General features: G+C 40.8%; 1 protein-coding gene across 2 annotated transcripts; it reads right to left on the reverse strand.

Annotated features, from left to right (window-relative positions):
• Window positions 1–2,099: 2,099 nt before the first annotated feature.
• On the reverse strand, window positions 2,100–8,132 carry GTF3C6 (general transcription factor IIIC subunit 6). Of its 2 annotated transcripts, none has more exons than XM_064447461.1 (6): window positions 7,966–8,132; window positions 6,679–6,759; window positions 3,835–3,898; window positions 3,215–3,259; window positions 2,967–3,077; window positions 2,100–2,759 (listed from the first exon to the last, which is right to left on the reverse strand). In XM_064447461.1, exons 1-6 carry the CDS (start codon window positions 8,029–8,031, stop codon window positions 2,464–2,466), a joined length of 663 nt encoding a protein of 220 aa, XP_064303531.1. In that variant the 5' UTR covers window positions 8,032–8,132; the 3' UTR covers window positions 2,100–2,463. The 2 variants fall into 2 exon arrangements, with proteins under 2 accessions (XP_064303531.1, XP_064303530.1); XM_064447460.1 differs by having other exon boundaries at window positions 2,967–3,080; window positions 7,966–8,131.
• Between the last annotated feature and the right edge of the window lie 8,335 nt (window positions 8,133–16,467).

The following is a 16,467-nucleotide window of genomic DNA, read 5'->3' on the forward strand; positions in this document are numbered from 1 at the left end:
CTGAATCTTTTCCAAAGTTTTTTTTTTTCCTTTTTTTTTCCCTCCAAGTGCTAACACTGAAAATGCGTGCTTATTTTACCAGTAGCCTAAATGTCACATGCACTGGTAACTGTTACAACATGCAAAGAAGTGCTTAATCCCAGACATGTCAAGCAACTACAGGGATGGCCCAGTGTCTTGGCACAAAGACAGGAACAATATATAATAACCAGGCAAGGACGATGACGGTAGTAATCCTATGGCCAGCTACCACGCTTACCCAATACTCTTTTTACTCCACGCACCCCCTGCCCACCAACTTTGAGCTGTACTTGAAATAACCAACCTGATGGCCTTTTTTGGGCGAAATCAGTAAACCTGAAGAATTTGCTGTCAGCAGCAGTGGACTCATAGAACCTGCTTTCTGGGAGGAAGGGGGAAAAGATGGTTAAAGAGTGAGTATGGTTGCAGAAGTCGGGGCTATAACAGAAACAAAACCTTGAGCATTATCAATAAAATTTGAAATCTAAAAACCATTATTATGCAGGTACTCATAGCTTATGATATACATAAAATGTTTTTTAAAAAAATTGATTCCCAGATAAACTAGAACAAACAGCTTCAGTATATATTACTGAAAGAAAAGGCTGAAAAAGGTCAGGAACCAATTCTGCTAGAATACTCCTTGCACACGGTAAAAAACTTTACACGTACATAGCAACAGGTTTAGCAACTGGTTAACAAAATATAGGAGAGAAGTTGCTATGTTCACACACTGACAGAGAACAAACTCTTGGAAGCACCAATCTGTTCTCAATGGCAGAAGCTACAATGGCAAGTGCTTTCCACCTGCAAGCACACCCAGTCTCTCTAGCAGGAAGTTCAGCTGTCAGCAGGTGCAGCCCAGCACTGCAAACGCTCCCCACTGCAGACAAGAGCGTATATTATACCAGTTCATAATATTCCCAAGATTGTTAGTCCAGTTGTAATTATCCTCTGTCTAACAGCACCATACAAATCACATTTGAACAATGCTTTTAAACTGCCACGGTCTCAGTTAAATCCAGAGGGAAGGCTGAGCGGTCTCCCTGAAACCTTAAGCGGAGGCACTACCATGTCAAAGATCTGTAACCAGACTGGAATCTTATAGAACATATTCTCTCTTCTTCCTCACCTTCCTCTCCCTGCCTCCCCTCCCCCCATGACTCAAGTTACTTCTACATAGAAAAATGGCATAGTGGGATGGATGGTTTGAAACTGTTGCACTGTTTTGATGACTTTACCAATCCTGTGCTGTGAAAAACGCTGGGGGTGAACTTCTCCCCTGATCATAACTAATTAAAGTATTACATAATTATGCTGGAATTAATTAGGCATTCCCATCCTCACAGCATCATTGCAGTTAAACTATTTTCAGGGAGACAGAGAAAGGTAGGAAGGAAGAAAGGTCAGGAAGAAAATGTCTTATGTTTAGAAAAATGCTGTGCTTTTAAAAACATTTTCATGAATGCACCACATACTCAACTTTTATATTAAACACTATGTGACAATATAAATGATGCAGCAGTATGTAGTGTCAGCCCACAGACTAGCTAGGGGCCACAATACAGTCATGTGGCTCAGTTTGCGAACCACTGATACACAGTTATAGGATCTTAGGCATAAAAGCCTTCAGAAAAATACCAGAGAATATCAGAGCCATGAACTTACTGGCGGGGGGGAAGATTCTTTTTGGGTAATGTAACATACATTATATTATGTACAAAATGGGGGAAGGAAGAGTGACAGATCCCTCATTAAGACCTCGATTTCAGTTGCTGACTAGTCCACAGGGGTTTTCAAGACGTGACTGGACAAAGCCCTGAGGAACTTGGCCTGAATTCAGTGTTTACCCTATTGTAAGTAGGAAGCTGGATGGAGACCTCCTGAAGACCCTTCCCACATGAGGGATTTATAAGATCTGTCAAGGGGACAAAGGACGCCTCAGAAAATCCAAACGAAGCAACCTGATGAGTAATTCAACAAGTAATAATAGCCACACTTACTTGAATTTTTCTTTCAATAACTGCAGTACAAGAACAGATGCAGTATGCAGCTGAATATGACACACAAGGTGAAGCTATACTTGAAAAATTCAGGACTTTATTTTAAACAATTTTTTTTTTCTTTTTTCTTTTTACAAAATGTTCCAGACTGTGCAAGACATCAACGTTTTTCTAAGGTGAGGGTTTTTTTAATGTAACCATTTTCTTTTCTTCAATTTTGAGGTAGAGACACACACATTCCAATCAGCATTTTTTAAAAACACTTAAGCCCTCCCCACTATAATCCAAGCATAAAAGCAATGCACAAGAACACAATGTCCATTTTTCCACCATTAATTGCTCAGATGAACTAGAAATCAGGTTACAGCCTATAAAAGTTGGCATTTATAAGTTGGCCCATTAACTCCATGAAGAAATCCTGAAAAGATCAGAGGTGATATCATGGAGGGGCATCATCTAAGGCAACACTTCCAGAAGGAGAATCCTCTGCCCCAGAAGCAGGGCTGTCAGGCAGACGAATAGAGGCATCTACTTCCATGCTGTGTTGCTTCTCCAGATCACAATTCATGTCAGAATTTCCTCCGCCACTCACCTCTCCCTCTGACTCTTCAGTGAATTTGTCTTGGGCCTGAGCTGACTCCTCAGAATCTTCTTTTTCACGCAGAAAGCTGCAAATTGTATTAGGCCTACTGTAGGAAAAGTCTCTGTCCTTGATCTGTAACCACTCCACTCCACCTGATGCAAAGAAGGAAAATTGATATTAGTGACAAAGGAGTTAAGAGTTAACAGCAGGTTTTTGGTTTTGTTTTGGTTTTTTAGTTTAAGCTCATTGTTATTAAGTTCCCCTAACTTCCTGCACACTCTTGAATCAAACTTAATCAAGGCTGACAGTCCTAAGCATAATCCATCCATGTCCCTATGCATCAGAGCAGGGGCACTAACCAACATTCTCTTCTCCTTCCTTCTTCTCTGTCAGAAGTGTCCGGGTCATGTTCAGCTTCTTCATTGTGTGGCACTTGTATTTCAGCTGTACTTTTTGGTTGCCCTCTGCATCTACTATGAAGAGAGGAGAAAAAACAATACCCAAACCCTAATCATTATAGTGAATTCCACTATCAACTGAAACAAGATAAATATTTTTAACCTCCCAGGCTACCACAATGAACAGGACATCAAATCACAACCATTACCATGCTCTGTGTTTTCTTCAAAAACCACACAGGTTCCCAAGGTATCTGTGGAAAACAAAGTGAGAAAGTCTTAGAGACAAATTTATATCAGCTGTAGATATTGCACCCACTGGCATAGCTCTGGGAGTGTTCTGACTTCCAGCCTTTTGCAAAGGCCCAGTGCTGGGGACCACACTGCCAGCTCAGGAACAGGCAGGAGTATCACGGTCATTGGAAGTCACTACAAGGGAGGATTCCAGATCATTTTCTTCCAGACCGATGTTGTCACCATAAGGCAAATGGGAGAACTACAGATTGCACAACACATCAGCCCTGCTTTTACAGGGGACAACAAGCACTTTATAGCATTTTACATCCTGCATTTTTCCCTACAGAAATACCAGCTGATGCACCTGGGAGTCAGCTTCCAGGCATACTTTCCAGTCAGTAACATGGGTGCACGGCTCATTTAGCCATGAACGCAGACTGGTGCTACTCTATATGGGTTACACAAACACCAGACAGAACTTCAGCACCTCACAGGACCATGTTCTTCATTCGCAGTGCAATTAATGGACATTAAGAAAATTCTATGATTCTATGTGAAAAAGGAGAGATAGTATCCACATAATTTATCCTACCTTCATATTCTCCTGCAAACACATATCTGTCCACTTGTAAAATGGGCCTCTCTGTCTCTATTCCCTACAAAAAGAGGGACAAAATTGCACAGATGTCAGGTCTGTTAGTCCAGGCGAATTTCTTGCTGAAAGACCACAGGAAACAGATATATCAGAACCCAGATTACATAAACTCCTTGAAAAGATAAATAGTTTAAAAAAACCCCAACATAATGTAAAAAGAGTAAAACAAGTATTCCATAACATGGTAAATGTGAAATAAAAAGTTTCTTTTGGTATTAAAGGAATGGATTCCAGACGGTAAAGCTTTCTCAAACTGTCAGCTTCATATGAAGAAAAGTACATCTTTAAAACAGGAATTATGGAAGCGGATAAGAGCATTCTGCAGAGGATATAATTTTACAGAAGCTAGCAGACTTCTGAAAAAATGGCAAGACAGGCAATTAAATTAATATTTATTAATTAAAAGAAAGTAATAAAAGTTGTTTTAGTCATCACAATTGACCCTGAGGTCTTCTGCAATGTTAAACATCAGGGGTGGGCGGACAAGAGTTTTTGTAGGAGGCTTTGTTAAGCAGCGATAACAACTGTTACAAAGGGTTTGACCAATCTTACTGTAGAATCAGCGTTCTGTGAAAAAAAAAATGTAATGGCAATTTTTCAGTCCATCATCATACATGTTACTTCAAGTACATTAAATACAAAGAATATACCAGATAATACTGTTCTAATAATCACAACAAAAACAACAATGCTGAACTGGTATAGAAAATGTTCGAGTATACTGAAAAGGATCAAAGAAATTTAGATCAAACTGTTAATAACAGCAAAATAACACTGCTGTTATTTCCTCTAGAAAATTAATTTAACATTCATTTTAAATTAACAAATAAAAATACATATATTTGCATGGAAAAAAAATCTTATTTTCTAAGCTCCAATTAATAAAAGCTCTATAAAGTAGAATAACTTTCTAAAGTCTTCAGACAATACACAAGGTGAAGAAGTCCAGCATAAAGCATTAAACCAGCACCAGAAGTGCAACTGCAGGGTCACAGAAGCTTCTGTGATCGCTGTGTCTGCATTGTGAAGGAATTGGAAATTGTTGTTATTTAATTTTATTTTTTTAAATGAGTGGAGAAGTAAGGCAACAGCTCATTCCCTTCCTCTACAGCAGAGGTTTTCCAAATACAGAGTCCAGGATCCCATTATTTGTAATATAAGGTACACCTATAAACTGTATTTTGATAAAAATTAATGCCTGAACAGAATACACTAATTAAAGCCAAATGTCCTTTAATAGTATATCATGAACATCAACATTATTCAGGACATGAAGATAAGCACATGCTAAAAGTTTTGAAGATGAGGCACTGTGGTAAATTGCATAAAATAGAGAATATCACACAGGTTAATAGGAATTTGTGCGATTTTCCTCTCGTACTTCTAAAAAACAGAAGTAGGTAAGATCAGCAAGATTTAAGCTCTGGGATTCTCTTTCTGCTGCATAAGGTGAGAACACCAATAGCATTAAGCTAACATGTAAACTTATTTTCGGTTGTTTTTTTTTTACTACAGGGAATTAATTTAAAAAATGAACACATCAGTACTAGGCAACAGCATTATGGTTCTTGAATATTCAAAACTTTATTCCTTTGGCCAATTTGCATTCTCTTTTTGGACTATGCAAAAGTTGAGACTGTCTTCCCCTTACGTGACCAGCATCACAGAAAACTTACTAAGCAGAATAACACAGAGTAGCATCTTTCATTGGAGTTTTAATAACAGTTGCCTGTTATGAAAAATCTGCTTACTCTGTGGAGTGAGTGCAGGTAGATTTGGATATGAGTAGGATACAGTACAGATACTTAAAGTTTCTAGTAACATTACGAGAGAATCTCAAAGCACAAAATTTAAAAGAATCCCATTAACACCAAGAGTGTTAATTGGTTAATTGGTATTTGGCCACCAGTGATGAATCTTCTGTGTAATACATTTCAAGCAACTTCAGTCAGATCCCAGAAGCAAATCTGCTTATAAAAGCATATCCATCCAAGTGATGGATAATTTATTAATTTTGTTTGTATTTCTACATTTGAAATTTTCAGAATTGCCTTTACCACCTCACACATATTCTGAGCAGTGGCATGCTCTGAGATGTTCTCTTCCATCTTTTCAGTCCATAATAAAGGTCTAGATTCAGAAAGTATTTGCAAATCAGTAGTACTTGTACTATCTTATACAGTTCTCATAGCCAATGTAGGTTTTGAAGGGCAAATACACTTTATCCCATACAGACAATGCGATTAAACAACTCAAAAGGAAGACGGGTAAGCCAGATTCTTACAATAACCTCACAGCTAAGCAACCAACATCCAAAACTGTTAATACCCAGTTATCTTTTACAACACTTGAACTTGCCAGGCAGTATCTGCAAAAAAAAAAACCCATTGTAAATACAGTGCAATTCATAAAGATTTTGGCTTTACCTGTCAGTTGTATTCAAGTTATTTGGAGAACTGTGCTTAACAATGTATTTTTTGAGTGTGCAAAATACATAATTTTAAAAAATTAACTTAGAGCTTAAATACAGATGGGATAACGGTCCTAGCTTATATATATTTCTGAAAATATTTCCTTATATTTATATGATACTATATTCAAAGGTATATGTTATTTCTCAGAGAGGCCACAACATGCAGCCAAATACAGCCAAGAGACTGCACATAATTATCAAAGATTTTATCTGAATGTTATTGACTTCAAGGAATTTAGAAACAGCCTCAGTCCCTCATTCACATGCGTACTGACTTACCCCTTTCCTATTGTGCTGTAATCACTCACCAAAATCTTGCATTTGTTTTCACATTTTTCTAAGAAGTCTGAATCAATAATTCCTGATAGTTCCACCATGACCAGTTGCTCCTACAACATAAGTTTATAATGTACATCTATAACTGATACATCTGAACTCAGGAAAAAAAGAAAAACCAAACCCCAAAAAACCCCCAAACAACCCAAACCGAAAAGAACAGCATACAATGACCCAGACCTTCAGAATAAACAGACCCCAAATCTGACTTATTCTGCATTTTGTCTAGAGAAAATAAATGGTAGACAGATATTGCAATACTCAGGGAAATGCCATGACCCACTACTCCATCAGACACCTGTTTCACACCTGAAATTCCTGGCCTTTTCTTCCTAGTTAGGAAGGGAGCTCCTTTTTCACCCTTGAAAAATGAGGATCTACGTGGGTAAATGATTTATGCATTATAATATAACCAGTTACATATTCCAAAACACATTTTCCCAAAGCTTTAGTACCTATGTAAATAAGACACCATAATGAGAGGTTAAGCAACGTGTTGCTTGAAATGGTTACTTTTTATGACAAATTGCTTTGAAATTAATTCGTTTGTAATTCTGTACAGTTTTGGGTGAGAAAACTCAACAACAAAACAAAAAAATTGCCACCTTGAAAAATCTTTTATTGAAAGAAGGGTTTTTAAGAGTCACCACCTACTAAGCATCCATGAATATCTGCAAGAAGAGTAATATTTTGTATTTTCGGATTCTAGGGGGGATAAGAAGCAACCGAAGCGGGAAGCGTGCTTTCCGACAACGCCGCTCCCCGGGAAACCCGAAGCAGCACAGCCGAAGCCGTACAGCGCTCGGGGCGCGACGGCCGCCGCGGCAGAGGAACCCGCCAGCCCGCCGGGACAGGGGCTCGCTGTGCCCGACCCCACCGCCCGCCCGCGGGCTACTACGGCGGCCCCCACCTCCCCCCACACCTCCGGCCTGCCCCGCCGGCCCTCCTGCAGGCGGGGCGGCGGCGCCCGGGGGAGGCCTTGCAGGGAGAGCGGTGAGAGGGGAAAGGCCACCCCCTCCCTCACGGGAGTCACGGAGCTGGCGCCCAGCCCTGGCAGCCCGCGGGAGGGCGGGCGCGGAACCCTGCGCTGCCGCTCAGCGACCGCAGGGGAAGAGGAGCGAGGGGCCGGGCCGGGCCGGGCCCACGGGCGGGACACGCCCCGAGGGGGGCCGGCCCGGCCGCGCCGCGTCCCTTCCCCTAACGCCGCTCCAAGAGAGGGGACGCCTGGGGCGCGCGCCTTGGTGTCGGCATCCACCAACCTCCACCTCGTCTTCCTCATCTTCATCTTTCCTCTCGCCCTCCTCCATGCTCGCCGCCGCCGCCATATTACCAGTGAATGTCTCTCTTTCCCCACCACACCCTTCGCCTCAGCGCGCACCACGTGGGCCCGGCGCCGCCATCTTAGAGAGCGACCAGTACTGCCCCCCCCCTCTCCCAGCGGCGGCGGGAAACGGCGCCAACGGCGGCCCCGCCCGGCGAGCTACCGCTCGCGCCAGCCGCCCCCAGCAGGAGGCGGTAGTGAGGCACGTGCCTGAGCGACCGTTAAGCGACGGGACGTAAGGAGCGGTCCCGGGGGGGGGGGAAGGAGAGGTGAGGCGCGCAGGGCCCTGGGGAGGTGGATGAAGCTGGGCCAGGGAGGAGCCCCGGGCCGGCGGGAAGGTGAGGGGCTGCGGGAGCGGGGGGAAGGAGGAGGGGTGGCGGCTCCCCGGCGCCCTAGGCTGAGGTGGGGCGCGTGAGTCAGGCAGCGCCTTGCAGGGCCTGAGAAGCTCTCTTTCAAGCGGGCTTCGTGTGCCCGAAGCTTTCTGCCTCCGAGGCTTCCCACAGACCCAGCAGTTGTCCAGAGCGGAGTCACACCCTGATGCTCGGCCCTCGTTTTCCAGGTTGAACAAGGTGCTTCGTCCCTGCTAGACAGAGTCCTGGTTTCGCTCTTCATCCTAAGAGCCGACCTCTGCACCTGTTCCAGATATCTCTCTTAAAAGGCTAGCTTTGTGTGCACCGTTATAGATTAAATCTTGCCAGACCCTTCTTTAGCAGAAGAAAGGGAAATTTTTGCGTTGTGCGTGTTTAAATTGTATTTGCTGTTTCCATGGCCTGTGCCTTATGCTTTCTGGTTGTTGGGTTCAGATATGCTCCTGTCTCATTTCTGTCTGATAGGGATTTCTAAGATAATGTGATAATTTCTTTTTTTATATGTACAGATGCTGCACTACACAATTCTCAGTCTCATACTGTTTTTTGTAATGTAATTCTCCCTTGTTTTCCTTCTCTATGCTAGGTTCTGGTTTTGTGCCAAAAGTGTCTTCCTACTCATTGTGTTGAAGTCATTAATTAAAACGTTACATAAAAACTGATCCCAAGCAAGTTCACTATATATTTTCTTCCAGCCTCTACTTATCTCCATCTTATATAAGATAAACATAATTCTCAGTATAGTACTGTATCAAGTGTTTAACAATGTCCAGATATATGTAATCTAATGTGTTTCTCCTTTTTCCTAAAAAAATCACTGATTTTAAACACATCAGGTAAGTTTAGTAGGAGTTTTTCTTTGGGAAGCCAGCATTAGGCTTTGTGTCATTTTCTGTTAAGCTTCATGTTTTTAATTTTTCTTTTCTCAGAGCTTGTTTTAGAATACTGTACACTGCTGTAGTAAGAACAGCCTGTAAATTTGGATTAGTTTGAAGTACAGAAGAAGGTGCTGGTCCATGTTACCTTCTGGTCAGGCAAATTGCAAAGGCTTTAATTTTGACATTTAATTTTGATAGGGCAAAATAGCTGTGGAACAGATGTTTGGTATATTACAAGTGTTAATTATTAGATATTTTAAAATAACAGTTTGCATCATTTACTTAGTGTGGGCTGCTGTACTTTAACCATTTTAGAAAATAATAAAAATAAGTTTTTTAGTATTTGATTTCATGTTCTGCCACTAGAAGGAGATAGATAAATAAAAGTATGCTTAGAGACCTTGTTCAACATTTCTGATGTTTTTAATGAGCTTCTAACTTTTAAAGCTGTATGTAAATGTTGGTAACTTTAGCTAGTTGATCTTATGCTGTATAATATGAGTACATGTGTAGTAGACCCAGTCTTTTTATAGTTCTTAACTACTAATTTATTAAATCTCTGTATTTGGCAGTTACATTTTTGCACCAGGTCTTCCTGTCTTTAGATAAAATTCTTCTTGTTTTAACAATTCTTTTCCTGAATAAAGCATAATAAACTTTCTATTCTGAATACATATTTAAAAATTGTCAGAACTGAGAGTGCTTCTGTAACTTTACATTAATACCATCGTTCTGTTTTTATAGATGGGAGGAGGGTAAGTGACTTAACTAAAACTCAAGAGAGCCCTTACAAGAACATAAATGGGTGGCAGATCAGCCTGTGTTAGATTGTAGATCAGCATGAACTGCTGATGGAGCTGGTACATATGTTTGCTTTTATACCAGCCTAAGCGTCATGTAGTATCTGGGGTCATCTCAGTTTCCTAGTTATCATGAGTCAGGGTGTGCAGCTGGGTGATGGGAAATTTCTGGTGCATTAGTGCCAAATGCATTTTAAAAGAGACTACCTCATTGTCGGGCTAAACTTGCTACGGGCATTAGTGGTTTGCCTTGGTCTTTCATATCCTGGCAAGAGTATTTCAACAACTTACCCCTGAAAAAGAGGCTGTCCTTGGAGTCTGCCGGGGAGCTTGAACTACTTGATGAGATAAATGTGGAGACAGGTGTTTTGAGAATCCAGGTTTTGGGTTTCTGAGGCCTCAGCTAACAATCCTGTCAGTGCTGGAACAGATTTATGTGTGTGTGCTGCCAGAGGCAAGTACCTAGGTGGCACTTAGGTCAGTTGGAGTCAGTGACGACCAAATGGTAAAGTCAAAATAAATGACTGTGTTTGAGATCTACATACGTAATATGTATGCACTAGTTTTGTTGACTCACAAACGGGGTTCTTTTACCTGCCAGTCTTACACACAGAGCCGAGATACTTGTTTATTCCATTTGCGCAAAGACAGGTGCTAGGCAGTAACTCCACAAAGCTAGCACACCTGGTCAAAATCTCAGTGGGTATTTATCCAGTTAAATGTGTCAGTAACACCTAATATTGACTCCCTCCCCACTTAGCTAGTCATTGGTTAACTTTCTTGCTTCATCTTAAAGGTACAGCTCCTTTTAAATTTGCTACCCATGCTCAGAGAGCAAGGAGCTTATTCAAGTAGGGGGCTTTTTCTAGTTAGGAGGTGTGGTTTTCAGATTATAATGAGATGGCTCGACTTTGGGGCATCAGTTTAGGACATTTTGCTGATCTGGTACATAAACACTGATCCTCAAGGATATATGTCAGTTGTTTTAAATTTATGTCCTTCTTCCCTTCCTTGAGGTTCTTCTAGAGTTAATTATCTCTGTACACTTTATCTTAAAGGTCAAAATAACATTAAACAATCAGTTGTCAGTTTCAGTGAGTTCACTTGCAATTTATACGTATTTTATTTTGGCCTCTGCAAATTTTAGTTGCGGAAGTTAGTCTTGGACTATCTATTTTAGCCAATAAACGTTGCAGTTAAGGTGCATTACAGGAAATCAGAGTTCACTGAAACACATAATGAGTAAGTTCTGGCTTTCTACTTCGTCTCATTTTTCCATTTCTTTTTATTTTCATGTTTGGAATTCCTTCTCAATCCTTTTGCAGAAGGCAGTTACCATTTCTTCATTCCCTCCTGAACACTTTTTGTGAGGCCCTGGCACTAGTGTATATAAGTAAAAGGTTTGGTGGGTTTTTTTGTAAAAACACAGGGTAAGATAGTCTTTGTTTTAAGTTCTTGAGTTTTGTCTGTTTAGCTGTGCCTCTGGTTGAAAACCTTTTGTATGACATAGTGAAAAAAACACAGAAGTTGGTATTTTAAAAATTATGATAGATTCTATGCGTGCATGTATACACACACACAGAGTATACATATAGTCTATGTATCTGTAGTATTTGCTGACTTGACTGCCTCAGGAGAAGGGTGTTGTAGTTCCTAGGTTTATTTTAAATTGGAAGTGTAACTAAAATCAATGATGTGACAAAAAGTGATTGCCTGTGGATATCGGAAGAGACTCCTCAGTAAAATGTTACCATGTGAAATGACTAAATGTAATAATGCAGTGTTGTGAGGTGCAGAGAGATGCAGGAGAAAGCTTGTGAGACACTAGTGTGTATTTCTGACTCTAGCAAGGGTTACAAAAGGTGAATCAGCCGTAGGACAAAGGTAGTTTGCTGATTGCATTACAGAGGATGATTTCCATTTCCCTGTTAGGAATTTGCAAGCCAAACCAGCTCATAGGTGTTGCCAAAAAAAAAAACCCAAAACAAAGGACCTGCTGGATTCCTTTGCATCTGTGTGTTGGACTTTTCAAAAACCTCCTTAAAAATCATATAAGGAAATCCCAGCAACCCAGTTAGACAAAGCACAGTCAGAGAAGAGTAGCGTAAAGTAAGGGGTGCTTTATTTCCACAGTGCTTATTCTGTTTACTATGTCTAATCTAAGACTATGGGGTGAGATGCAGTACAGTAGGATGGAGGGAAGGAAGAAGTTGAGTGAAGGAGCCTTTTCTCTTCCACCAGTTCTTAATTTAGATGGTGTCACTCCTGTTGTCTTGGAATAAGCATAGTAAAAGCACAGTAAGAGGGGGGAACAGAGGGGCTGGGAGGGATTCTTGGGCACAGGTGATCCTACCATAGTCTGCTGGACTTCTGCTTTTCTTTTAGCAGCTGGAGTCAGATGCCAGCATAGAGAAGATAAAGACGGTGTTAGATGTTCCCTGAGTTCTGTGCTCAAGAGTCTGGAGGCTTTGTGCCAGTCTAGGTGTCATAGATTCAGTTGTTACACAAGGTAGTCTGCCCAGGTGCTTGTTACCTGGCCTCTCCTTCCCCAGTCTCTTCTGTTTCATTTCCACAGGCACTCAGAGCCAGATCTGTCATGGTAGGAGCAGGGAAAGTTGAGAAGTAGCATGTGAGAACATCCTACCACCCAGTGCATCTCAGCTGTGAAAGGGGAATTTTACTGGGAAGGGCTGGGGAATCAGAGGTAAAGAAGAGGCAGTCAAGGGCAGGTGCTTCCTGCTGAGAGCCCTGGTATGCCTGCCTTACATGCACGTACACTGCAAACGGCACCACTTCTGCCATTCCCCCAGACCATGCTGTCCATGGGAGAGGAAGCAGGTGGGAGTGTTCTTCTCTCCTACTCCCTGGACTGAGGTAGCAGATGAGAGGAGTTGACAGCAGGAGAAACTTAGGAGAAATTGCTTTACTATTATTTTAAAAAATAACTGAGAAACCAGTTCTGCTTCTGGACAGATATTATTAACTTTTTGTATTTGTATAAAGTATGTTTAAAACTGATATAAAAGGCACTTGGAATTTTTTTATACAATTATGTAAAAGAGAAGGTTATTTCTGTTTCATATTTATTTACTGATTTTTATCAATGCTTCCAGGGCTTGCTTTTGATTCAAGTGAAATGTTTTTATTGAATTGCGTTTTGTTTTCTTTGTACATGAACATCGCTTTGCTTGTTATTGAAGTGCTGTTTAAAATATTTTTACACACCTCAAGAACTGCCAAAGCGGTTGGCAGTGTAGGAAATAAAATACTTATTAGTCAATCTGCATCAGAAACATCAGAGTCTTAATTCAGTAGGCTTTCATTGAGGTGTAACTTGGCAGCAATTTGGAATTCCTGGTAGTTTAGTGCTTTTGTAGGTATGCCCACTGACCTACAGAAAGTGTTTCTCACCCAGTATAAAAAACAAGAATCAGATTGCTGAAGCCTGAGGGTAAATGCTATACAAATTTGTTTTTCTTACTGTAATATTACTACAAGCTGTTAGAATGTTGCTTTTTCAATGTTAGTGCATATTATGTGGGTAAAATCATAAACGCAATCTATAGCTTCAAAGAACAGGACAGAATTGACAAAAGCGAGGCAGGACATAGTGAAGAGTAGTTGAACAAATAAATCCCATTGTATAGCCAACAGAAGGATGCACTGACTCAGTTATCTGTGTGTGCATCTCTAAGTACTAAAATTCTATTGCTCCATAAACACCAAAACCCCCAAATCCAGAAGAGGAGAACAAGAATAGCTAGTTTAAATAGGGATAGTGCAATACTGTGCATGTTAGACAGTTGAGGGAAGGAGGATAAACACTAAAACACTCTAACACCAGTGTATAAATTATATAGGGAAGGTGAAAAAAAGCCTTTTGAGGATGTTGAGTCAAATCAGAGTTAAAATACATCTTTATAACAAGTAATATACAACTAATATGAATTCTAAACAGAAAACATCTTATTAGGACTGTACTATCTAGATGGTGGTAATCACTTCCTGATGACGAAAATCAGACACTGTAAAAGCAGAAAACAAAAAAGTAAAAATTGTCTAAGTACTCTTGAGTATTCTAGGTAAATGTCATGTTGATTGGAATCGTGAGACTAAAATTCTCGGTGCCATAAATTTGAGGGAACCTACAGGATAGAAACTAACTTTGGACTTGGTTCTTGATCACCATTGTACTTGATCCACTTGAAACTGATTTTACAGAAGAGCCATTCTAAAATAATGATCTTAATGTACTTGCAGTTGATGGTCTTGCACCAGAATGAAGATCTGTTTGCTTTTAAAAGAAACGAAGCTGCCAAGGAATAAGAAGTTGTTCATATTGATTAATGGTTAACAAGTGGGAAATCAAGGGTAGGAGTAAATGGTCTGTTTTCAAAATGGAGATCATTAGTGGAGTTCCATGGAAATTTGTAGTGTTAAACATATTCCTAAGCTATTTGTTTAAAAAAAAAAAAAAAGCAATGGAAAGTGACATACTGAAGTTGGATAATAATACTGTGTTTTCCGGGTTGTAAAAATGAAAGCCTGCTGTAAAGATTAGCACATGAATGACAGGATGGTAAAATGGCAGGTGAATTACAACCATTCTCTGGCGAAGGAACTCCTGAGCCAAATACTGCTGAAGACTGAGGAGATTTACAAGGTGAAATACCTTTGCGTGCTAGTCCTGCCTGTTGTTTGTCTCTTTTCCAGGCATTCCCTGTGGGCTGATTTAGGTGACAAGGGTGCTGGCTAGGTGGATCTTTGATCTAGCTCAGTGTGTGACTGGTTTGCTCTCTTAAATATTTGGTCCAGAATGACAAACCAGCCAGGCAGTCAACCTGTTAGATTCCTTTCCAAAGTTTGTAAAGGCCAAAATTTACATGAACTCAATGGGAGACTGGACAAGTACTTGAAGGAGGGATCCACTGGGGATTATAAAATTGGGACAAAATCATATCAGGCTGAGTACATGAGTTGAGCTGAGAACAGTTGGGAGTACACTGTATATACTTGTGTTCTTCACTAGGTGACTACTGTTGTGAACAGCACACTGAGCTAGCTAGACCCAAAAGATGAACCCTTGTATGAGCCCTAAATTCTGCTTACTAGCTTCATTTTTCATTCCTGCTATTTAACTCAACTCTCTCTTGTACAGAAGCAGAGGAATATAACATAGTAGATAAATCACAGCAAATGACAAAATGAGAGGTGGAAGTCCCTGTGAAGATCCCATTGTCAGCTAACATACCATGACATTTGGCATGCTTTCAATTACTGCTTTTACTCATGAAGGCATCAGTACCTGAAAAAGGCTGTTATTGAGCTCTTCAGGAATTCTGTGTGGGAGGACTGTGAAAAGAACTGTTGTGAATGACCTTTAAAGCTTTTGGAAAAGTAATTTTGAGGAGTTGTGATGGCTTGGTCTGATGCAAAGCCAGCACACTGACCCACTGACAGCATAGCATGCCTTGCCCCTGTTTTCAGGAGGAAGGGAGGGTAATGAATAGGGAAGAAGGACCTGCATCTATAGCAAAGCACGCTTACCATTTCCACTGCTTGAGGAATACTGTTCAGAAATGCCAAGCAAAGAGCTGAAGGAAGGAAATTGTCATGGTTGACCACATTCTTTCAGTAGTTCTTACTTTCCTGATTCGCTTCATTGTTTGATAGAGAATGTGTTTGGAAACCAAGGCAACTAATGCAACGTGATAATCTTTCCCATGACAGTTGGATCTTTTTAAACGTTTTACATGCATTGCTGTTTTAGGAGGAGAGTAATGCTTTAGAGGCAACAATGGAAGTGGCATGGTCACAAGTATTAGACGGCAATGTGGAAGCATTCTACAGAGGATCAGTTTCCTGCTACAGGACAAGATGTAAATTTTTATATGTATTTTCAATAATAATGAAAAATTTTAAAATAAAGTAAGTTCATGGATCTGTTTAGTTTTTAAATCTGTTTCACAGACGCGCTCAGGTGCCACACTGTTGTGCCTACGTTGACAAACACTCACACTACTATATCCTTCAAGATTTTGTTGCCTCTTTTCCAATATGGTTTTATTATGTAATAAAAGTGCAATTATTTGGAGAACCAATTCTTGAAAATAGCTTTTGTTGCAGCACACAATGCCGAGGGTCATTTGAGGGTGTATCTACATGGATGGGAGTGGACAGTGACACGTTCACTCTGCCTGTGCCCTGAACCAGCCAGCTGGGAGCCACCTCCGGTGTAGCAGCTGTGTAGCTGTGATTCGTGTGTTGCCGAGCCCGAGTTAGTAACACTGGCTGTGAGGCAAGATATATTAGCTTGGGCTCAGAACTGTGCTAATGTGGCCACATGATTTCTGGAAAGAAGCTCATCTTATGTCCAGCTGGCTCAAAGCATGAA

This window comes from Phalacrocorax carbo, chromosome 3 (genome assembly GCF_963921805.1).
Source record: "Phalacrocorax carbo chromosome 3, bPhaCar2.1, whole genome shotgun sequence".
Classification (NCBI taxonomy): domain Eukaryota; kingdom Metazoa; phylum Chordata; class Aves; order Suliformes; family Phalacrocoracidae; genus Phalacrocorax; species Phalacrocorax carbo.

Coding starts and splice junctions, on each gene's coding strand:
- GTF3C6 (XM_064447460.1), bottom strand. CDS start 8,031: ATGGCGGCGGCGGCGAGCATGGAGGAGGGCGAGAGGAAAGATGAAGAT. Junction 6,760..7,965: donor ATGAGGAAGACGAGGTGGAG/GTTGGTGGATGC, acceptor CTTATGTTGTAG/GAGCAACTGGTCATGGTGGA. Junction 3,260..3,834: donor GTTTGCAGGAGAATATGAAG/GTAGGATAAATT, acceptor TGTTTTCCACAG/ATACCTTGGGAACCTGTGTG.